This window comes from Lynx rufus, unplaced genomic scaffold, assembly GCF_022079265.1.
Source record: "Lynx rufus isolate CCGP_SWC_20201006 ecotype Redwood Valley unplaced genomic scaffold, mLynRuf1.p SCAF_3, whole genome shotgun sequence".
NCBI lineage: Eukaryota > Metazoa > Chordata > Mammalia > Carnivora > Felidae > Lynx > Lynx rufus.
The window spans coordinates 42,531,493-42,555,858 of NW_025814845.1; the positions used below are offsets into that span (position 1 = coordinate 42,531,493).

A 24,366-nucleotide genomic window follows, 5' to 3' on the forward strand; every position below is an offset into this window, starting at 1 on the left:
TACATCGTAATTGAGTTACTGGTCCATGTAATCAAATACACTCTTAACTGATAGACTATTTAGGCATTTAATGTGCTGTAATAGAAAATGGACACAAATTGCCTGTAGGGTCTGTGAGAGAATGTGCTGCTCACCCTCACGTGTGCATATACACCACTTGGGGACCTTGTTAAAAATGCGGGTCCAGATTCAGTAGGTCTGGATTGAAGTCTAAGATTCTGCATTTCTCAGAAGCTTGCAGCTAATGCTGATGATGCCAGGCCTGGACCACACTTTGAGTAGCAAGGACTTAGAAAATGACAGCTCTTTTGTCAGTCTGCTCCTGTGTTGGAGCTATTCTGTTTCTCTTTGATATGCTTATTTGGTTAAAAATCTGGAGAGGACTCAATGCATTTTCAACAAAAAGGCTTTTATTTAGAATATCATTTCAGAGACAAAAAGCAGTTCATTTTGTTTAGTAAAATACATTTAACAAATGCATTTAAGTAAGGTAAATTCAAGACTTTTGTGGATTTTTTTCTTACTTGATCTTCTGCCAGGTGGAGTTTCTGTCTTCCAGCCTAACTGGGTTCTTTCCAAGTTAATGCAGCTATAATCCAAGGAAGTGCTTTATGAAATCCAAATGACTCAAATCTCCCTCTGTATTCTCACTTAATTTCAATGTATTAAATGCAACATAAGGAAAACCACTTAGGAAAGTAGAATTGGAAGGAAATGCTCCCCCTCCTTGGTCATGTTATCTTTTCAACAGAGGCCTTGCCTACTCTGAAATGGATGGCAAAAATAAATTGGTACTGGGAGGTGATGGTCGGAAGCAAACCAGATGATTTTCACACCATCTATCATCAAGACCCAAAGGGAAATGCAAGCCCCACCACTTTCCAGCCAAGACACTTCTTTACACAGAAGCTACATATAGCTTCCTATTGTTATTTTGTTTTCTAGTTATGTACATTTAAAAAATACAACATTGTGTTAAATAGCAGGACAGCTAACAATGGAACACACAGCACTACACTGAAAAACCAAAAAAGCTTGGTTAAGCTGAGGAGAGAAACAGCAGATGGTCTTCATGGAGGGAAGCTGCTGGTGCCCACCATCTCCTTAGTCTGTCACGGATCTGCACTCTGAGGGTAGGCCTTCCGACCGCCGCCACTGAGCCAGGCGCTGCTTAAACCATTTCTGGAGGAGGGAAATGTATAAAATTACTTGTCACATACTAAACAAGTGAAACATCCCTTCCCTTTCTACAAGGTAGCCTCTGTGGTCTAGCTGGAAAGGAGGAGCAAGGAATGTGTCCATGGGAATGGTTTTTCTCATTGTGATACTTGTCTTCCCTGCTTTGGGACCTTTGCACATGCTATTTCCTATGCTTAGCATGTTCTATCTTCATGCTTTACCTGATGATCTCCCTCTCATCCTCAGGTCTCTATTTAAATAGAACCTGCTCGACAAAGGCTTCCCTAACCACCTGATCTAAAATGGGTTCTCCACTCATTTCCTTATTCTCTATTTTAATACTTTGTTACCTTCACAGAATTTTTAATATCTGGAATTACTATGTTTATTCACTTGTTTGCAGTCTACATTTCCTTCTAGAAGATCCATGAAAGCAGAGACTGTATTCATCTTATCATCATTGATTGCATACTTAGGCCCTTAGCACAAGGGCTTAACAGAGATTAATTAGTGTTTCTTGAATGAAAGAAAGAAATTGAAGCATCTCCTTGATGCCCCAGATAAATCTCTATAGCCACTATATCTCAGCCATGTGTGGTGATGTCATCAAGGACCCTGGTCATTAGAGGTGCTTAGTAAGTACTGGTTAAATAAAATGAATGGAAAGCAGAGTACTGGGCAACATCAGGGCACTTCTTGGGGATCCATGGAATAGATTAGCCCAAACTTTCCTGCTGCAGGGCTGCTGAGCAGTGGGAGTAGAGTGGGCCCTCCCAGCTTACTCAGAATCTTCTAGCTCTATGTGACCCAGATATTCTCATCTCACACAAGAGACCATGGATTTAGGGAAGGCCCCAGATGGGATGCTTCTAGACATGATACCCTGTGAGGGCTAAAACACTTAAATAAATTTTTTTAATGTTTATTTTTTGAGAGACAGAGACAGAGTGTGAGTAGGGGAGAGACAGACAGAGAGGGAGACACAGAATCTGAAGCAAGCTCCAGGCTCTGAGCTATCAGCACAGAGCCCGATGTGGGGCTCAAACTCACAAACCGTGAGATCATGACCTAAGCCAAAGTCGGACGTTTAACCGACTGAACCACCCAGGTGCCCCTAAAACACTTTTTTATGTTGTGGGGCTGCCTTTTATTATGCTACTGAGGGGTGGAGGGTTCTGCAAAGAGAAGAAAAGGAGATAAGAGGAGATAAGGGTTGGGAATAGGCTAGGGTATGGATCAGGTTGTCCAGGAGGAAACTGGGATTTCTGAAAAAACAACGTTGAAGAGGAACTAGTGAGGAAACAAGCAGCATGTACTGATCCTCATGGGAGAGGATGAATCAGAGGGCCCTGTGGGAAGTCAGACCGCCAGGCTTTATTCTTCTGTTTCCCAGCCTTTCACACATCATGGCATACATTGAGAATGATGATATTTTCATGTCACGCTGGTATAAACAGGCAAGTTGCTTGGGTAGGTGACCACTGGGGGCTCTGTAGTCCTGAGTCCTACCAATAGGAAGCTCTATAGTGATCAACTGGCTATGAGAACTTGAGGAAGCTCCTTAAAAACAGTGCCAGTCAGTTCAACTCGAGAGGTAAGCTTAGAGGGTCTTTACTGTCCCTTCTGGGGTTTTTTAAATTCACCTATTCTAGAGGTAAGCACATGAAGGCACAGAAAAGAAGCAGAAAGAACACAGCTATAGGATGGACACCAGACCTGTGCTGTGCTGATGGAGATGGTATGGTAAGAAATATCCAGAGGGCTCAGACTTAGTATGGCCAGATGCAGATTCAACCTCAGGACAAATAGGGTGGGCTCTAGGGTCATGCTGGGGAAGGTCTCATCTCCGCAGAGATCTAGGGAACTGAAAGGCAGTTCAGCATAAGCCCAAGATCAGAAGAAAGGGTGAGAACCACTGGGGAAGGAGTGCTTCTAGGTGTCAAGGCCTGTAGAGCTAAAGGGAGTGGGGCCACAGAACCATTTAGGGCTCTGCACTAAAGCTAAGCTGGCTGAAGAGCATGGGGCCATACTTATAACTTGCCCTAACTGTACAACAGAGTTTACACACTAAAATGCCTTACAAGGCTGTCAAGACCAGTTGTCTTATACTTTGTACTGTGGGGTGGCAGCAGGGAAAAGTAATCTAAAACCAGGGGCAGCAGACTACCTGTAGGGGAGACTTCTCTTTGAAGGTTGCTCTCCAGGTGCCATTTTCTGTTCCTGGAGATCACTAACTTTAGGGAGAAGAGAACTCATGTAACTTTGGTGGCTTTAACCAAAGTTCTATTGCTAATGGTAGGTGCATTTTCTTCTGTAATCTGCGTGTGTTTAGTTAACTCTGGAATCTGATGTGGGAGCAGCATGGCTCTAGTTTCACTAATGAGGTAGCTCTGTGGGGGTTTGGAGGCTACAAGGTCTGATTCAATAGGATTTCCAGTTACTAGGGCTGAATAAATGGCCACGTTTTCAAGACTGACTAATTAAAACTTGGAGGAGGAAAGTTTCATTTTCTATCAGGATTCATTTAAGACAAAATGATTGAGCTGGCCTTATTCAGAAGAGCCACCCATACCTTTCTACTAGTAATGAATATTAATGTACAGTTACCAAAAATAACTTCAGCAAGGACCACATTTGTCAATTGTAGAGTTGGCATCCAAATGCCTAACAAAGTGAACCCTAGTGTTGGGGGATGGGACGAGGTTCAAGAAAAGCTCAACGCTTTTCTAAAGATTTTATATTTTAAATCAAGTATGTTTATTATAATTTAGCAAGCCAGCTGCTCTCCAACAAAAACCACTAAACACCTTGCTTACTTCTTTTCCCCTTAAGAGCTGAACCTTATCACATCTCACTCGCATCAATACTAATTTTCCACCTGGCTTTATCCTTCTCTTCCTTGTTTCAGTCATCCCCTGGGAAAGACATTCATCCCTCACTGGCTTATAAATGAATGCCCTCATTACCTCACCCCATTGATGGAGATTTATTTACTCTGAGTGAAGAGATGATAATTAGACACTGTGATTGGGAGGGGTTGAGGCAAAATAATATTGTTCCTGTCCTTTTCTCTAGTAACTAACATTTTCTTCTTTTCACGGGGAGACCTTTAGAGGTTTTTATTCCACTGATAAAATGGCCAACAACTAAAACCACTGAGTTCTGGGAATAGTCCCAGGGCATTAAGAGGAGATAAAAAATACTGGAAACCTCTCTAAGAACCAACGCCAACTACACTAGCTTGAATCAGTGATAATAGAAAATGGCAGATCTTCCCGACCTCCCACGGGACTGATAGAAGAGCTTTCCCAGCCCCTTCTCACACTGACTTAAAAATAAGAGAGGCACAGGGGTTAGGATTCTGTAAGGTTTATCTAATTTAAATGTAGGAGATATCTTTTTACTGTCATGAGAAAAACCGATCCTAGGGTCCCAGCAAATGCAACTTAAAAAGTTAAACATCAGAGCACCATTCACCTCACTCTCCATTCCTACAGGTATCTCCCCATAGCAGAGAACATTGTCCTAGGATGGGACAGTCATACAGAGGTCATCAGAGCCCCCAGAGAATGGTTCAAACTTCTAGTCCCTCTTGCCCCTGCCAAAGTATTAGCAATGTGAATCAGCTTTAGTTAACTATCTCACAGAAGCATCTCATGCTTCTTTGTCTTCTACTAAAGTAGTACTTGTTCTATGAAATTGAAGAATATGATTCCAATTCTGGAGGTGGGTGGTGTTAGGGGTGAGGGATCAGGCATGAGAAATAAATATTATTTTGGCTTTGGTGATCTTTCCCTGTGGAAAGGGGCAATACAGATAACGAATAGAAATAGGGGATGTGCTGATACCAGACACAGCTTATATGTAAGCCCAGTAGACCCTGGCCTTCATGGAGTTATTTAAAGAGTCCCTGCAAAACCTCCCAGAAATAAAAATAATTTTATATACACCTGGAAGTTCACCATTCGGCATTATATCTCCAGAAGACACTTTTCAAAGTATAAGTGTTGTTTGAGAAGATTAAAGAAGAAACCATTCTTACCAACCAGTGCACACGGGGGTGGGGTGAGCTGGGAAAGAGTTTGGGTGGAAAGGATGGGAAGTTGGAAAATGAGACCCAACCAAGGAAGGAGTGACAGAGGGCAGACACCCCGAGGAAGACTCTTCCCCTGAACTTGCTAAATTTTATCTTCCTCTGAGCTCTGGGGTCTCAGATGCTTTGTGCATCTACACAGGAAGGCTGTTGGGGGGGTGGGGGTGGGGCAAGCAGAGCTGTGGCAGCCTCAGGGAGGAAGAAGGTGGTGGCCCCATGGCAGGAAAAGGAAACCAGAGGCCCTGCTCTGAGGTGACTCACCTCACACCCATTCATTTCAGGGTTGCATCTGCCATTTGCTCATCTGAGGAGGGCAGAAGAGAGGCAATGGAGAAAAGCTGCCCAAGGGGGCAGGTGAACCTTCCATCACAAGTCTGAATTGACCTCAATCACAGAAAGAATCAGGTGCCCTTTCTTTCTTCCTGCCCCTCACCTGATTTCATTTCAGTTCTTTCATATAAGGTGAATCTCAAGAAAAGATTGAACATAGCCAGGATGACTGTGGTGTAATGTATGGTTTCCCACACCCCACCCCACCCCCCTGGCAAGAAATACAATGTAAATTGAATTTTCAGTCCTCCCCTCCCTCTCCAAGTTGGTTCTCCTCTCTCTCTCTCTCTCTCTCTCTCTCTCTCTCTCTCTCTCTCAAGACAACAAGGTAGTCAGGAGTCTGGATTGTGACTCAGACTGCCATGGTTCAAATTCTAGTTACTTCCTAGTTGTGGCCTTGGGCCAGTTTCTTAACCTTTCTGTGCCTTGGTTCTCTTATCTGTCCAACTGAGCTAATAGTACCTACCATATAGCACTGTTGTGACAAGTGATTTAATACTTGGAGGGTGACTGGAACAATACCTGGCAAGTATCAGTCATCACAAAGGGCAACATAATTATTCTGCCTTACAGGTAAGGGTGATCTGTAGTGGAATTAGAGACTGAGAAGAGCTCAGACCCCTAGTTGGTACTGTGCCCACAATAAATCTGCAGCCTTCTTTTTAATAGATGAGTTCTTATCTCTGTGATCACTCTTCTTTTCTACATATAGTGTGGGATTTTAAATGATAAAGCTTCAGCAGGCTGCCTCCTCAGGGGGTTCCAAGAAACATGAACTGTTAGACTTGGGTTACAGTAAGTCACCTTCCTTTAAGTTCTGGTTAGTCAGACAGCTATTCCCTTTGCTAAAAACAGATACACTTGACTTTCTATCTGACCTAGGAACAGCAGGATTTTCTATGGGTAATTTCTCCAAAGTGCATCTGGCTTAATTAGTAAAAGTCATTTTAGACTTGGGGTCCAGGGTCTTGGTTTGACGATACACTGAAGCACCCTTTACAAGCTTTAAAGCCTCACCTAAGTATGGTTGGAGATGAGGAGAGGTCAAAGTGCTTGATGCTCTAATCTATAAAATGGGAAGAATGAGAATGTCTCTAGAGTTGAGACTAGGAGTGTGGAAGTGCTTTGGGCTCCTGTGGGAGAGATGCTAGAGTGGTTCCAAGTAGTAGTATCTTCATGCATAACTAATTGTCTTTCCATGACCAAAGGGAAAATAGAAGTCAGATAAACTCTGGACAGGGTTTTAAAAAACAGGCAGCCGAAGGGGTCAACATTGCACCTGAAGGTTAATAATCATGGGCATTGTTGCATTCACCATCTACCCTAAACAAATTTCCCAATAACACAGGTGCTTTTAAAAATAGATACATCAATCTAATGCACTTAAGGGGACATCTGCTTCCACTCCCTTCAGTCGTGATGTCAGATGCTTACCTTCTTGGAAAACTCCAGAAAAAAGACTGGAATTTTTTAAAATGTGAAATCTCCCTCGATATATGCAATGTTAGCTCTGCAGCTAAGGGGAAGCTGCAATGTGACCGGGTAGAAAGAGCAAGCTTAAAGACCCTTGCCATCCTGGCGGTTCTCTCCCTCTTGGCCTTAGTTTCCTGGGTTGCCAAAGCCAGGACGGAGTTTATAGCTGATCGTTTAAGGTGCCTTCCAGCTTTGAGACTCTGGCCGAGAATAGATTTGAGGGCGCTGGGCTCAGAGAGCGCAAGCAGGCACCTCTTCCGAAAGTTGCGCCCACAGCCCAGGGGAGAAGTTGAGTGGCGGTGCCGGGGGGGGGGGGGGGGGGGGGGCGGTGAGAGTGGACCAGGGACGCAGCTCCTAACTGGAGAGAGAACAGCGCGTTTCTCCCGGGCTGTGGGGAGAGTGGAAACGCACGGAGAAGGAAGGGTGATCGTGAGGTTTCTGAATGGTTCCTGGGGGAGCTGGGACTGGGGGGCAGACGGGGCGCCCTCGGAGCCGGGAAGCTGGGATGCGGCGGTGGAGCGCAGCGGGGTTTGAACTCCCGGGGTGCCGGCAGAAGCGACGGAAGATAGGGGGAGGGCGGCGAGGTGGGAGTCGAGCGCGAGGGGGACCCCGCATTCGCGAGACGGCCGCGGCGGGCAGGGGGTCGGGGCGCGTGCGGGGCTCACCTGGGTCTCCTCCTCGGAAAGGCCGGCCTCGGCCGCGATGAGGCACAGCGTGGTTGGGTCCGGGTGCTTGTTGACCTTGTTGAAGTTGTACTCCAGGATCTCCACCTGGTCCTCGGTGGGGCCGCTCGCGGTCTCCGCCGACATGGTCTCGGCGCGCCTGCGGGGAGGGAAGGAGCGGCGGCGGTGAGCGAGGCCGCCGGCGGACGGGTCGTGCGGAGGGACGGAGATCCCGGGCGCGGCCGGCCCGGCACCTCTGCGCGCGGGGCTGTCCCCTTCCGCGGGCGCACGGTCGCGCGGGTCCCCGGGCTCCTGGCCGGGCGCGCCGAAGGGTCCCACCGCAGAGCCGCGCGTCCTCCGGCCTCCGGGCCTGCCCGGCGGTTCTCACGGCAACTTTCCGCGGGGCCCGGGGCCGGGGCGGCGGAGGACGATGACGCGCCCTCCTGGCCCGGAGGCTCCCAGGAACGAGCGGAGGAGGCTCGGCGGCGGTTTTGAAAATCGCCTTCAAAGGGACAGCCCTGACAGATCGCGGGGGTGGGGACACACCTCACCGGAACGCGTCGTTCTGTCTCTAACGTGGTTTAGCCTAGGAGGGCTGTACACCCCACCCCTACTACAAAGAAATGACCCGGACAGCAGTTACTTCTTAAAGGGGGGGGGGGCGCCTGGAGCAGCACTTTTCATCTCCCCCTTTCACGTCGTTCCCTCCTGGAGTTCTCAAGGCCGGTAGCTGAGAGCATCAGGAGAAATGCTCACCTGAGGGCCTGTGTGAGTCACTCTGCAGTCTGCAGCCTGCTTCGCCATCCCTCCCACCCCTCCACCCCCGTTTTTCTAACTAAAGCCGAGAATCCACAGCCTCCCCTCAACGCGCGGTTCACTGCCTAGCGCTGTCTGGTCATTGTAGCAGGGCGTACGTGGTCGAGAGCCCGCTTCATTACCAACTTCAAAGTCTCTCGTATTTTCCTTACTTCAGAGCCAAACATCGCTTTAGCAAATTCTGGGTACCACGACTTCCTGCTGCACCCTTTCCATACTTAAATAGCCTCTGGGCTGGGGCAAAACGAAACAAAACCAAACAAACAAACAAGGTAGATGTGCACCCCTCCTCCCCCTTCTCACAATTTAAGATGTAGGGAGGTGTAGGAAGTTACAGTCTTGAAGACCTTGGCTGAGGGTTTGGTGCAGACAGGTCAGGACTTGACTTTGCTGACAGTAAAAGACATGCACAAGTGTGGGAATCACGTTGGTTTGTTGTTTAAACAAACAATTGCAAAATCATCCAGCATAATCCTGAGTAGGTTTTGATGTGGTTGGTGCCTGGAGAGGAGCCACACTTCACTGATCTACCTGCATAGTGTACCTGATGCTGTTACAACCTTCTCTGCTGTGACCTGCAGCTTGTGCTCCCTAATAAATGTCTTTACCTCTCCTCTGGGCCACTTGAAGAGGCTTTCAGGTAGGACAAGAAGCCATTCTACTGTAAGAGAGTCTTGGGCTCAAGGCACTTGTCCTATTACAGTGAAATCTTCCTGTTTTTAGGGTGTTATGTGCCCTCCCATTGAAAAATCTGTACCAATGGCTCCTGTCACAGTGCTCACAGGCTTAAGCCAGGTCAGAAATGCCTCCTCTCCTGTTGGCACCTATCTCCCCTTTTCTTTGACCCAGAAGTTCAGTACTGGAGAGAACCTTGGAGATTAACTTCTCTGGTCCTCTCCTGGAACAGCCCAGGATGTTGGCACAGGGAGACTGAGGCACAGGAAGACTCACTATCCCAGCGTTGCCCAGTGAGTGACCAGCACCCTGGAGTTTGAAAAGCCTTAGCTTCAGTGTCAGTCCTGTGCCTTGCGAGACCCTTCTCAGCAGCCCATTATATCTTTAGTTTGGCAGAAAAAATCAGGAGGGCAACAGTTTAAAGGCAGGGGCTTTTGAATGAGCATTGAGTGTCTTCTAGAATACCAATTCCAGCCAAAGCTGCCCACTGGAACCACTCACCACTGTTCATTTTGCCTAAAAGAACACAGGAGAGGGGAAATGACAGTCTCTGATTTCTTACCCCAGAAAGTTTCCAGCTAATTCCATTGACACAATGATACTGCCTCTTCTCCGTGAAATTTTTGCTTCTTTGTAGGATCCTCAGTCCTTCAGAAGTATTAACCAAAGGTATGGATTTCTAAACTGGACTCAGGTTCAAGGACTGTTCTGCATGTACTTCTTTCTCTCTGTTACATATTTGCTATTAAATAACTCAAGGGCTGCTACTGTCCTTACATTTAAGCAGGTGCATTTTCTCTTATATTTTTGTGACTTCCTATTACAGGACTTTGTATGAGGTTTCATGGGTAGCTTCCGGTTGACTTTGAAGTACTCCTTGGGTTACTTGGCTGAGGGCCACTGGACTTGCTCGGCTGCTAAGGAGACTCGTGGGCAGTCCATTTGAAAGTACGTATTTCTCCAAGGTACACCAAACAAACAAGCTTGATTTCTAGAAATGAGGACGAAAGATCTGACCTCTAAAGTCAGATCTATCTACTGTTTCTCCACAAAACTCAGTTTCTGTTATCTCAGTCCTCTTTGGTGGACAAGTGTTTGCAGCCGGTACTTGGTTTCTTCTCTCCCTCTCTTTTAAAGGAAATTTAAAAACCAAATCACCCCAGTAACCTTGGCTTTATAAAACTTCTCAACTCTTTCCAGTGAGGAAACTGTTGAAAAGCTTCTCTGAAGGTAGTCTAAACACTTGCAGATGAAAAGAACTAAAAATATTTTAAAGCTTCTTAGACTTTAATCTCTGCAGAAGTTCTATTGTTGCTGTGGTTATAGTTCTATCTTCTGAAACATTCAAGAGTAATTTGTCCTGTGGTTGTGTTTTCTTTTGTGGTTGGAAAGGCCATGCATAAATCTTTTCAAGAGGTTAAATGAAAACTGCTGGCTCTTTCCTAAATGAATTCCAACACCTGGTTAGACAGTTTTACCCTTGTCCCCTAAGCCTGTAGTTATTTATTTTAAAGGTATTTATTATATGAACTAGCTCACAGAGAGTGCTACAAACTGGTAACCTTCTGACATTGCTGTGGGCTCATATTTACCATTTTCTCCCTCTCCCAGCCATCTGGTCTCTTTGTAAAGCCATTAATATCAAACCAAATGGTTATCAGTGGTAGATACTCCTCAGAAACAGTCCCATGGTGAGCTGGCCAAAAGAGAAAAAAAGCCGTTGAATCATTTTTTAGGGCCATCTCCCAATTTTCTTTAGCCCAAATCCCCTTTATATTCACTGTGGACTTTCAGGAAGCAATGGGCTCTTGAAGCATTTAGTATTTTCGTAAGTGAGAAAAATAATGTGCTCTTCTATCCACAAGAGAAGTGGAGGGTCTTTGGATGGGGTTAGAGTCTCCCATATTCATCAGTTACAAAACTACTCTGGACAGGGTGCAAGGGACATCATCCAAGCTGTCAGTGTCTCCCAGAAGTTGACAGATAGGAGTGGAATATTGATCTGCCTCCCAGGCTAACATGAGGGCTGCTTTCAAAAGAGAATTTTAGTTTGAGTATTTGTTTTTGTTTTTTGTTTGATTAATGTCCTTAAGCATGGAGCAGTAGTGCTCATGTCTGGTGGGGACTCAGAGTCACCTGTAAAAATGTCCAGGGTCATGGGGCGCCTGGGTGGCACAGTTGGTTGAGCAACTGACTTCTGCTCAGGTTATGAGCTAATGGTTTGTGAGTTCGAGCCCCACGTTGGGCTCTGTGCTGACAGCTCGGAACCTGGAGCCTGTTTCAGATTCTGTCTCCCTCTCTCCCTGCCCCTCCCCCACTCATGTTCTGTCTCTCTCTGTCTCAGAAATAATAAATATTAAAAAAAAAAATTTTTTTAATGTCCAGTGTCACCACAGTCCTTCTGAATCAGAACAATTTTGGGAATCCAGGGTGGGAGAGATATAAAGAGTATTTCAGCTCCTATAAGATTTCACAATTTCATCATTAAAATCAATGATAAGTGTTTAGAACTTCTTATACTTTATAGCTGTAAAAATGCATTAAAATATCTTCTACCTCTGATTCTGTCAGTCATCTCAACACTTGAGTGTAGGTTGAGGTAGTTTTAAAGGAATAAAGTTTTAAAAATAAAAAATATATACCTTGGGAAAAAAATTTAGACACCATGCTATTAATCTTTTGTATGTATGGTCAGGAAAGAGGAAAATGCCTTTCAAATTATGAATTATCATGAGAAATTTTTCCCTGCTTTCAAAACTTTAGAAATAATATAAAACCCTTTTAAAAATCTTTCAGAAAAACGTATTTTTACATTGAAATCAGAGTCTAAGACAACAGATCATCGAAAGAAAGATTCCTTCCGTCTTTTCATATAAATATCTGTAATTGATTTAGAAGTTAAAAATTATAGTGGAAAGGACTGGGAAAACTTGACAAATGATTATCCTTCTCTAATTTCTTAAAGTTTCCAATCAGAAAAATGCTAAAATTAAGTTATTATTTATATGGATGAATTGTGTACTAGAACTTAAAACCGAACATTAGACTACAAATACACCAAATGTATATTTGTATACACAAAGCATCACTACTGTGTTCAGGGAAACAGGATTCCAAATAGAAATAGGAAAATATATATTTTTAAGTGCTATATCAATTCTAGTTTTACATATTTAAAAAAACTAGAGGAAAATATAACAAAACGTTAAAAGTGATTATACCTAGATTGTGGGTCTACAGATGCTATACCTTTTTTTCTTTATGTTTCTCTGGTTTTCCCCATTTTCTATAATAAGCATTTAGTATGTTGAAATTAGAAACTTTTTTTTTCTTAAAAAGACATCCCTGATCAGACTAATGATCCATCTTGCCCAGAGTTTTATCTGTATTGGTACCAAATTACATTTTCAGGGAAAAGATGGAAGCTTTCCATCAAGTCTACCCAGAAGATTAGGGAAGTGTACACTTTTATTTTCCACTCAAAGATCATTTAGGTATCAAAAGGATATTTGTAATATACATTTGAGTTATGAAGCATAAATTAACCCTAATGAACCCTGCTCAATTTAAGAATTAAATCATTACCAAGACTATGGAAGCTACTTGCATTGCCTTCCCAGTCCCACCCTCTGGCTTATTTGCCCCTGGAGGAAATCAAAATTCTGATTTTTGTATTAATCATTCCTTTGACTTTTAAACTAGATTCTATCACTTATGTATGGATCCCTAAAAGAACATATTTGTTTTAGCTTTGTATATTTTTGAGTTGTATAAAAGTAGTATAAACTATACTATATATATTTTTTATATATACTATATTTTATATATACCATATATTTTTATATAGTGTATATATACTATATGTAATATAGTATATAGTGTATATATATACTATATACTGTATGTAATATAGTATATAGTATATATAATATAAAATATGGTATATTTTATAGTATGTATATAATATAAAATATAGCATATTTTATATAACTATATATATTATTTTTTTTAATTTTTTTAGAGAGAGAGAGCAAGTGGGGGAGAGAGGCAAAGAGAGAGAGAGAAGAAGGGAAGGAGGGAGAGAGAGAGAGAGAGAGAGAGAGAGAGAGTCTTAAGCAGGCTCCATGCTCAGTATGGAGCCTGATGTGGGGCTCGATACCATGATCCTGGATAGTGACCTGAGCCGAAATCAAGAGTCAGACACTCAACCCACTGAGCCACCTAGGCACCCCTATACTATACATAATTTTTCTGTGAATTGCTTTTTTCATCAACATGTTTTCAAGATGCATCCATATTTCTGCATGTAGAGAAGTTCATTCATATTCAGTAGTGTTTCCATCTTGTGAATATACCATATTTAGGCCCTTTCCTGCTGGTGGATATTTGGATTGTTTTCAGTTTTTTAATATTATGAACATTGCCTCTTGGAACATTTTTTCATATGCCTTCTGAAGCACATCCAAGAGGTTTCTCTGGGGTATACATGAGTGAAACAGGTCATAAGATACGTGGCTTTTAACTTTTCAACAGGATATCAACTTCTTTTCCAAAGTTGTTGAACAAGATTGTGCTCCTACAAACAGTGTCTAGCATTTCCTTTGGTCTACATCCTCATCAATACGTGTGCTGTCAAACTTATTTTTTGCCAAAATTGTTATATATTCTTTTTATCCATGAGTAATATCTAAACCTCTCACAGCTATTTATGTTTTCATCTTGCATAAGTTCTTGGGGCTAAAAGGTTCCATATGTTTACTGTTTACTGTTTAAAAGCATTTCCTGTTCCAGCCCAGCAGGAGATTTGAAGTATTTTTTGAGAGTTTACACTCTGTCTCCAGACTAGTTTACTTCCATGGGTCACAAAAAACAATACAAAAGATGTATGGAAAACCAATTATGGTAGATCTTTTGTCTGTCTTATGCTAGAAATGTTCCTATTTTCCCTTCTACAGAGCTCCTGGAAGTCAGGACTTGATTCTGAACTTTAAAACAAACCAAACCAAAACAAAACAAAATAAAACATGTTAACCATATCAATTATCCACTCCCCCACCGCCACCCAAAGTGAATATCAAAGTGTCTGAATGGAAACAACAGATATGGATTTTAAATGACTGAGAAGAAGAAGAAAGGATGAAGGGATAGACAGGAAGTGTTAAAAAAGACTACTAGGGGGTGGATTTAAAATAGGTATAAACCTGTAAAACCAAATAATGTGCTCAAGTGTTTGGACTGCCATACCATGAGCATGGAATGCTGAGCTCCAGTTCAAAAGCAATTTGTTCTTTTGGTTTCTCTCACAATCCTCTCCTAGTAATCAGAATGGAATTAGTCCTCTTTTGCTGCTGAGAAAGGTTAACTAACTTGTCTGCAGCATTGGAGGAAGACTCAGAATTCTACTTTTAATTCTGGCTCTAGCAGTAAAGGCAGTTTGTGGGGTTGTGAGTAACAAGATTGATTTATGCCTTTAAAATATATTCTCCTTATGCTCTACTGATGTCACAGATTCTAAGATATCACTGAATCAACTATTTGCATCATTGAGCTCTAATGTGAGTCATTGTCTGTTATTTACTGAAGAACTGGAGCTGGCAGCAGCCAGTCTTTCCCAGCGTGGGACAGGCACTGCTGACCTGTTGTGGTCTCTCCAGCGTCATCCCCTTTGCTGCTACTGCAGCCTTCATGCAGACCTCCACGTGCCTCCTGGGAAAGCCTTAGTGTCTACTTAACACCAAGGTAACTCACCCCCCCTCAACTTTTGTTCTGACTCCATTGTTTGAGATGCAGATAAATTGGGGAGATTTGTTCAAGTTTGTCCATAAGATCGGAGCTCTTAAATTTTGACTCAGGGTAACAGCTTCAGGCACATGCAGAACCACCTGCCAGCTCACAATGACAAGCACGCTGTTCTCCCAGAACATGCTGCACTTGACTCAATGAGGCAGGAAGACTGAGATGCCAACTTGTACTTGAGTTTCTGCCATTCCAGCTAGTGGCCAGGGGCCACACCATCCCAAGTACCTCTTATCCCCACCAAGGTTTGTCAGGCAAAGGGGTCATCAGTTTGATTTTCGATGTTTCAGCCCTGCTCTGAGATTACATCTCTCTTGGGAGCTGGAAACCCAAGGCTTAAAAATATGAAGGGCTGCCTTCTTTTAAGTTCTGTATATCTGATGTGTGCTTTTTAAAAATTTTTTTAACATTTTTATTTGTTTTTGAGAGACAGAAAGAGACAGAGCACGAGCAGGGGAGGGACAGAGAGAGAGGGAGACACAGAACCCAAAGCAGGCTCCAGGCTCCGAGCTGTCAGCACAGAGCTTGATGCGGGGCTCGAACCACAAACTGTGAGACCATGACCTGAGCTGAAGTCGGATGCTCAACCGACTGAGCCACCCAGGCGCCCCTGATGTGTCCTTTTATGTGTGCTTTGTGTAGTTGCTAATTCAGCTTACAACTTTCCAGGCATTCCTCTTAATTCTCTTTCTTCTTGCCTTAGAAGCCCCTCTCTTCCAGGAAACCCAGCAGAATTAAGAGCAGAATGAAATTTGAGTTAATATAGTCCTGAGGACAAGCAGTTAGAAATCCCAAATACTGACTGATGTGGGAAACAAAGGCCAAAGAAAAAATTAAATTTCCTTGCTACTTACAGCCCACTGACAAGTCTTTGAAACTGGCATAGTGACCTTCCTCTAGGAACTCAGCTGCCTGGATGTTAATACTTTGCTCAGGGCCAAAGGCAATATTAGCTTAACATTATCCCGACCTCCAAGATCCTATAAGTCTCCTTTAATATATAAAAATTCCTTTGGAAACTTCCTTTATCTCTACCCCCCAAATATATGTTAGCAATCATCCTCCAAGCATATGGCCCCCTGATATATATCTGAAGGGTCTCATGACTAAGGTTTTTATTTTTATTTACTTTTGAGAGAGAGAGACAGAGCATGAGTGGGGGAGGAGCAGAGAGAGAGGGAGACACAGACTCCAAAGCAGGGTCTAGGCTCTGAGCTATCAGCACAGAGCCCGACACAGGGCTCGAACCCACACTGTGAGATCATGACCTGAGCCGAAGTCGGACACCCAACCAACGGAGCCACCCAGGTGCCCCTCATGACTAAGGTTTTATTAAACAGTAATAAATGACCTTTTCTTAACAAGAGCTAACTCCCTCAAGGTCCTGGAAAACTTGCTTCCAAAATTTCTTAGAGACCTAATGCTATCCCTAACCCCCTCCCAACTTGAAAGTATATAATTAATCATTTGTCACAACCCCAGTACAGCTCTTTACAGGTCCTGTCCCTGTGCTTTAATAAAACTGTGTTTTTGCACACAAGACATCTCAAGAATTCTTTCTTGGCCATCGGTTCTGAACCCCAACATTTCCACATCACTGATCATTCAAAACATCACTTTGCCGAGCCTCCATTTCTTTCATGTAAAGAAGGGATATAGTAACACACACCTTCACCTAGCTCACAGCTTTGTTGTAAAGTTCATATGATATTATTGTAGGGAAGTATTCCTAAACTATAAAGTGCTTGCTTATGGAAGATATTGTTCTTTAAATAACTGTGAGCTAGGCGTTCAGTGGAGTGTCTCTTGGGTGGCAAGTTGGTACGAACAGTTTATAAGTTTCACTCTTTCTGAGTTGCAATTTCTTTTTATTTTTTTAAAGTTTATTTTGAGAGAGAGAGCACATTCATAAGTGAGTGGGGGAGAGGCAGAGAGAGTGAGAGAGAGGAAATCACAAGCAGGCTCTGCACTGACAGCCCAATGCTGGGCTTGAACTCACAAACTGTGAGAACTCACAACTGAGCCAAAGTTGAACACTTAACCTATTGAGCCAATTTCTTTTTTTTTTTTTTTTTAATTTTTTTTTCAACGTTTATTTATTTTTGGGACAGAGAGAGACAGAGCATGAACGGGGGAGGGGCAGAGAGAGGGAGACACAGAATCGGAAACAGGCTCCAGGCTCTGAGCCATCAGCCCAGAGCCTGACGCGGGGCTCGAACTCACGGACCGTGAGATCGTGACCTGGCTGAAGTCGGACGCTTAACCGACTGCGCCACCCAGGCGCCCCTGAGCCAATTTCTTTTAAAAATTTTTCTGGAATGGTAAAGCACAAGGGTTGAAATCAGAATCTTAAACACACACACACACACACACACACACAGCAAAACCTGTCTATATTGCTCCATCATAAGATGTATCTCTGGATGGAAGTTTTCAAAACTAACGAGGTGGGGATAGAAGGGTGGAGGATGTCATATCTTAAGCATGTTTTCTCATTAGCACTTCTACATTGTGCGTTGATTTGAATTTAGTTGTTGGTTTTTTTGTGTTTTTTTTTTTGCTCATCTCACCACCACTTCTCAATTTATCCTTTCATCTATTAATGAGGAAGCATTAATAGATCAGAAGATGAGTAGCGAGGAGTTAAATATAAGTAGGAACAAATACTCTATGAGTTGGTGGGTAGATTTTTCTAGGCTGTGTTGGCGTAAGAGAATAATGACTAAATTGAAATCATTTTAAAATAATTTGAGGGCACCTGGGTGGCTCAGTCAGTTAAGTGTCTGACTCTTGATTTCCGCTCACCTCATGATCTCACAGTTCATGAGTTTGAGTCCTGCGTCGTGCTGTGTGCTGACATCATGGAGCCTGCTTGGGATTTTCTCTCTCTCTTCTGCCCTTTCCCCATGTGCACATGCTCTGTCTCTCTCGAAATAAATAAATAAACTTAAAAAAAATAATTTGTTCCTGGGCCTGTCTTCCCCACTAAATTATATGCTCTTCTGTGGGGGGGGGGGTATGTCATCTCTTAAACATTTATATCTCTCCAGCATTCATTAGGAGTATCTGGCACTTAATAGGGCTCATTATTTGCTGACCTGAACTTAACCAATTGGCATCTGGCATGACTTGATTTAGGACATAAGTTGGAAAAACACTGTTTTGTATTTTCAACAACCAGGACTGACCATGTTCAAAACCAAAACATTACATTGGAAAAAAATAACTTTCCAGCCTTCTAATCTTTTGGTCCTTACTGCCTGAAACAGCATGGAGTAGATTCCTATCTTTTGAATTGCATACAGAAATCTCATCCCTGCTACAACAATAACAACATATTTATTGATCAATTACTATGTGCCTGGCATAGTCCTACATCTTAGATGCATTAACTCATATAATCATCAGAGGAAGCAGCATTATGGGATAGGCACTCTTACTGTCTCCATTTTATACATGTAGAAACTGATGTAAATGGAAACTTCTATACCTTTCCCAAGGAGATGTATATAACTTTCCCCAAATACAAATGTAGTGAGTAGTAGAGCAGGGATTCAAACCCAGAATGTCTAGCTTCTGCATCTGTGTTCTTAGCCACTACACTGTATTTCCTCTCTGCATTAAGTAGCCATGTAGACCAAAGAACCTTGATGGTGGTTGTGGAAAGAGGAGCAGTAAAGCCAGGTGGTACCTCCTGGGACAAAAGTAAGGCAGTGCCCTGTGTCTACCCTGGCTTTCCTGTGGGGTGGAGCCAGCCTGGCAGCAATGTCTCCCTCCCTGTGACATGTTTCGAAACCTTGGTGACCAACATGGCTCTGACCCAGTTAAATGGATTAGTGATTTCAGTTAATACCAGCAGCACCATCAGCCAGGCTGGTTTTCTTTTCCACACATGCTCTTCTTTAATTGGTACAGACATAAATTGAAAGATGACATTATGTGAATAATATAGTGTACAAATGAATAGTTTTCGGCATCTGATAGGATGGAATAAAAGGTTGGCTTCAACCAGGCCAGCTGGATCTTAGTGACTATTGCTGCTACCTAATTGCTAGATTTACAGTGTCACATTGAATTGATTAAGGAATCTCCTGAAGCTGTTGTTGAAACAAGTTCCTCAGTTGTCTAGACTTTCTACAGCTACTTATAGAAAATAGCAAGATAGGGGCGCCTGGGTGGCGCAGTCGGTTAAGCGTCCGACTTCAGCCAGGTCACGATCTCGCGGTCCGTGAGTTCGAGCCCCGCGTCGGGCTCTGGGCTGACGGCTCAGAGCCTGGAACCTGTTTCCGATTCTGTGTCTCCCTCTCTCTCTGCCCCTCCCCCGTTCATGCTCTGTCTCTCTCTGTCGCAAAAATAAATAAACGTTGAAAAAAAAAAAAAATTAAAAAAAAAAAAAAAAAAAAAAAAAAAGAAAATAGCAAGATATTATAAAGAGATATTGGAGGCAGTAGTGGGGGCGGGTGTGGGGAGTGTCTGTGAATGACTTCCAGCAGTGAATTAATCATTAACCCTGCGCATACAATTCTTTGTGTACACATTGACTTCTTTTCATTGGTAGCCCAACTCATACTCTAAGTCAAAGCTTTGTATGTAGAAACATGGGGAAATAGTTCAAGATAATAATAAAACCTCAGACTTTTTTGTGATATGAAATAAGCAGAATATTGGTCTACCTCCTTCTAAATAAATGGGCAGAGGGCCTGGGTGGCTCAGTCAGTTGAGCATCTGACTCTTGATTTTGGATCAGGTCATGATCTCATGGTTCATGGGATCAAACCCTGTGACGGGCTCTATGCTGACAGCATGGAGCTTGCTTGGAGTCCTCTCTCTCTCTCCCCCGACCCCAATAAATAAATAAGCTTTAAAAAGAAAGAAAGAAAGAAATGGGCAAATGAAAGAAGGCAACCCTATTTCTGTAATCTCCTTATAGAAGATCTCCATATTGTAAACAGATTGCTTTTCCAAAAGTCAATCTCTACCATGATTGTTACAAACTCAGAAGAAATTTTCTCTAGACAGAACATGATAAATTGTAGGTAGAACTCCAGGCTAACCCACAAGAGGGAGTGTAACTAAAATGCTACATATTTGTTACAGAAGAAAAGTAGAAAATAATCCTGTTGAAATATCTTCAAGAAGTTTCATAAGATATCATTTCACTTTGAAAGCAAATACTTAAGAAAAAGCAGTTTTAATTAAGATTTGGCTTACAGAAATGAGGTTCTGTGCAGATACCAAAGGGGTTTTCAGGAAACTTTGAGGAAGTTAGAGGTTTATAGCACAACCCTGATGTATCTCAAGTATCCAGAATAGTCCCAGACACATTGTTGGATGTGCAGTGAATACATATTGAGTGCCTGCTGGTTGAACTTTATTTTCACTTCAGGAACTATGACTTTCCCATCTCTTATAAAGGCACAGTCATTAGAGCTATATTCATGTCAAAGATGAAATAAAGAAGGGGAAAGAGGACAAAGGGGAATGTTGAGAAGCACTGATGTGACATGTAGGTTACCTGAGACATAATTAATGATCAATAAAGGAAAAGCCAGAGATTACTTTGCATGGTCCTCTCCTCATCCTTTTACCCAAGGCAAAATAAAGAAGGGGATAGGAAAAGTTTTGTGCCTTGCATTTCCTGGGCCAGCCACCAAAAGGTGCTGTCAGACAAGAACAGTTGAGTTGCTGGCCAGAGCTCTTTGCAGGTGGGAGGAGAAAGAGAGAAGCCGAAATAAGATTCTTTTGAGTGTATAGCCTTAGTTAGAGAGGGAGTGTTGTATATCTTTAATGGATTATATGTAGAGGATATATTTTAAATCTTCATTAATGAATGAAAATATTAAACTGGTATAGGATATTGGAAAGAGCACTGGGCAAAGAGTCAGACCTGCATTTCAACTTTTAGCTCCTCTACTTAATAGTCACATCACCTTGGCTGAGTTTCATTTTTTTAAAACTTACTTCTCTTTTCTGCAAAATGTGGTGAAAAACTTTCTTCCTTTTCTATTTACTGTAATTGTGATTCAGTGAGATTCTGCTCAAGAAACAACTTAGAAGACTGTAAAATGACATTTATATTTCCAAAAGTGTAATGATTTATTCACCCAGGAAAGTGAAGATGTTGGGCCAGGTGACCTCTGAGATCATTTCTCCTCTGAAATTCTGATGATCAGCACAGCCTGGGTTTAAATTATCATGTTATTCCTCATCAACAGTTTACTAATGTCACTGACCCAAGAAAGAGGAATGCTGTGGCCCATTACAGGCTATGCCCCTGGTTTGCTGAACAGTTTGTGCCTGGATTCTACTTCAAAGGACAACTGAGGAGCCCATGAAACATTTTGAACCAAGGTGCTTTTTTAATATTCAGCCTATCTGTTAAATTAACGTGACCACATAATTTGCCATCTAACCTAGAACACATATGTGTAAAAGGAGTGCTGTGAGTAATTACATCAAGGCAACAGCATACCTCAAGTGTCCCAGGCAAACCTGGATACTGGTCCCCTTATATGTAAAATGTTAAACTTCTCACTTAAGTGAGGGATAGTAAAAACATTCCTGTTGAATTTAGGTATCTGTACTGCTGTCACAGATAAGCAAGATGCAGTTCTGTTAGAATCTTAGAAGACAGAAACATACATACCTAACCATGGTAATGAACAGAAGGCTGCGTTTTGCTCTTAAGAAAACCTATTGTTGCAGCTTTGTGGTTAAAAATAAGAGGATACACTACAGTTTCAAATTTCCTGACATTTCCTTTTTATTCCAGTTTGAATGGGTAGGATACAAATTTGTCTGATGGGGTGAATATGCTGGGGCCTCTGCCTGCTTTGGGTATTGTTACTATGGTTGTGCTAATGCTTAGTAAGTGTGAATGTTCATTACATCTCAAACAAAGTTTGGCCCTATGATCAAATATAAACAAAGGAACAAATACGGCTTGCACTAGAGATTTCCACCAGGCACAGCCATGTGCTCAGAGCTTTTCAAACCAGATAATCCAGGAGGGGAGAGACTTGTGAAGTAAATTGAATTATCAAATCTCTTTGAAAATGTCTGATGCCCTAATGCACCAGAAATCAGACAAATAGATTTCTGCTAAGGCAGTGGGCAGAGGGAATCTCAATGTTTTCTAAAGAAAACTATTAAACATAAAGAGAAAGTTACACTACTAAGGTTAGAAGCAAATAACAAAAAGATTAAGTTTCTAAACAGTTTGTGGACAGGAAAAATGGCACAAGTAAGTCAAAATGGAAGATAATAAATATGCTTTTTATGTGTTAAGTTATTTTATTCATTTGTGGTAACTTATTTGGCTTCCTAATTCTGTTTGATTTAGAACATTAATTAAATTAATTAGATGAATAGGCTTCAGGGTAGGGAGATGTATGTTTGTTACATAGAAGAGGAGGGGTGCTCAAAAATTTAAACACTGATGACAAAAATCATTCTGGTATTTTGTTTATTTATTTTGAGAGAGAGAGAGAGAGAGAGAGAGCATGCATGTGTACAAGTGGGGGAGGGACAGTGAGAGAGAATCCCAAGCAGAATTTCACAAACCAGGAGATCATGACCTGAGCTAAAATCAAGAGTCTGACACTTAACCAACTGAGCCACGTAGGTACCCTGAAATCAGTCCGGTATTTAAAATATCTAATACAGTGAAGGGCACCTGGGTGGCTCAGTTGGTTAAGCATTGGACTCTTGATTTCAGCTCAGGTCTTGATCTTAGGGTCATGAGTTCAAGCTCTGTGTTGGACTCTGTGCTGAGTGTTAAGCCTATTTAAAACACACACACACACACACACACACACACACACACACACACACACACACAAAGGTTCATACCGTGAAGCCACACACAGATAACTGAGAATCAAGTAGAATTGTCCTATTGCTCTGTAGCCATTTAGTCACTTTAGATTTTTTTTTTTTCTGAAGAGGTTCTTATTTCTAGTGCCTGACTCTGAAAAGGGGCTGTCCATTTGTAATTCTGGGGACATTTCACCATGATTAATTTTTTGAAAATGTGTACCAGGTTCTACGATATTTTTGCCTGAGCCCTAATTACGTAACAAGGAACAATAATTAGGGAGTTTCATGGTATTGCACATGTAGGCCTCTGTAACCTGTCTAATGCAAGCAGCTATAACTTCCTCAGGTTATTTGTACATTTTGAAATGTCTAGAAAAGACTCTGAAGAATGGAATTATCTCCTTGTGCAAACCTACTGGAATCAATTATTTTTTTAATGGTCCAACCGCCATTCTTATTTTATGACTGTAATTAGGTAATGAATAAAATGACATGCACTTGGTACTTTCTGGAGCTCCAAAGTATGCCAAAGTCCAACCATTCATGCTGCTTGTTGCCATGCAACTCAATTATATAGCCCTTATTTTTTTACCCAGTTGAGTTGTTTTTATGAACAGGTGTTCAACTAATCGGACAAACAGAGGGTGTGCGGCTACAGCCTTCTCATTAACATCACAAAATAATTGAAAAAAACAGATACTCCAGAAAGTCCATCTCAGGGGATAACTCTGAATCTAAAGTAGATCGTTTCTCTGAGCATTAGACATGATGATGCAGAAAGGCTGGATGGAACTTCAGAAGACCCACATTCTGCTTCCAGCAATGTCATTTAAATCACCAAGTGACTTTGGATAACTCGATTGCTTTGAACCTCCATTTCTTTGTCTACAATTGAAGCTCTCCCTACCTACCTATAATAATCCTACCCCTACCTATCTCACAGGTTTTTTTGTAGGATTCAATCAGATGGATTATGTTTATGAATAGCACTATAAATTATAAACACTATATAAATACAATGTATCATTATTAAGGTTCTAATCCCTATCCTGGTGATTCAGGATCTAATGTCTGGCAACTGTGTTTTGCCGGATCTAATGTCCGGCAACTGAGTGCCATCAGGTTTTGCAATCATTAAAATATCAAGATTGAGCCCTGCAAGGGGCTCCTTACTGACAGCATGGAGTCTACTCGGGATTCTCTCTCTCCCTCTTTCTCTGTTCCTCCCCTGCTCATGCTCTCTTTCTCTCTCTCTCTCAAAAAAAATAAACATTTAAAATATCAAACCATTTTAGGGGTGCCTGGGTGGCTTAGTCGGCTGAGCATTCAATTCTCGATCTTGGCTCAGGTCATGATCTCGAAGTTTGTGGGTTTGAGCCCGACATCTGTGCTGTCAGCATGGAGCCTGCGTGGGATTCTGTCTCTTCCCCACCCTGCCCCTCTCCTACTTACACATGTGTGCCGGCTCTCTCTCTCTCTCAAAATAAATAAATAAACTTTAAAAAATAGCAAAACAGTTTAGAA

General features: G+C 42.3%; 1 protein-coding gene across 2 annotated transcripts in view; it reads right to left on the reverse strand.

Moving 5' to 3' along the window:
- Positions 1–392: 392 nt before the first annotated feature.
- HOPX (HOP homeobox) overlaps positions 393–24,366 on the reverse strand; it is a 31,322-nt gene continuing 7,348 nt past the window's right edge. For both annotated transcript variants that reach the window (XM_047092149.1, XM_047092148.1), the window contains 2 exons: positions 7,741–7,897; positions 393–1,182 (listed from right to left, as the gene is read on the reverse strand). In XM_047092149.1, coding sequence (XP_046948105.1) covers positions 1,105–1,182; positions 7,741–7,884 — 222 coding nt within the window. In that variant the 5' untranslated portion in view covers positions 7,885–7,897 and the 3' untranslated portion in view covers positions 393–1,104. The remainder of the gene's footprint in view (positions 1,183–7,740; positions 7,898–24,366) is intronic.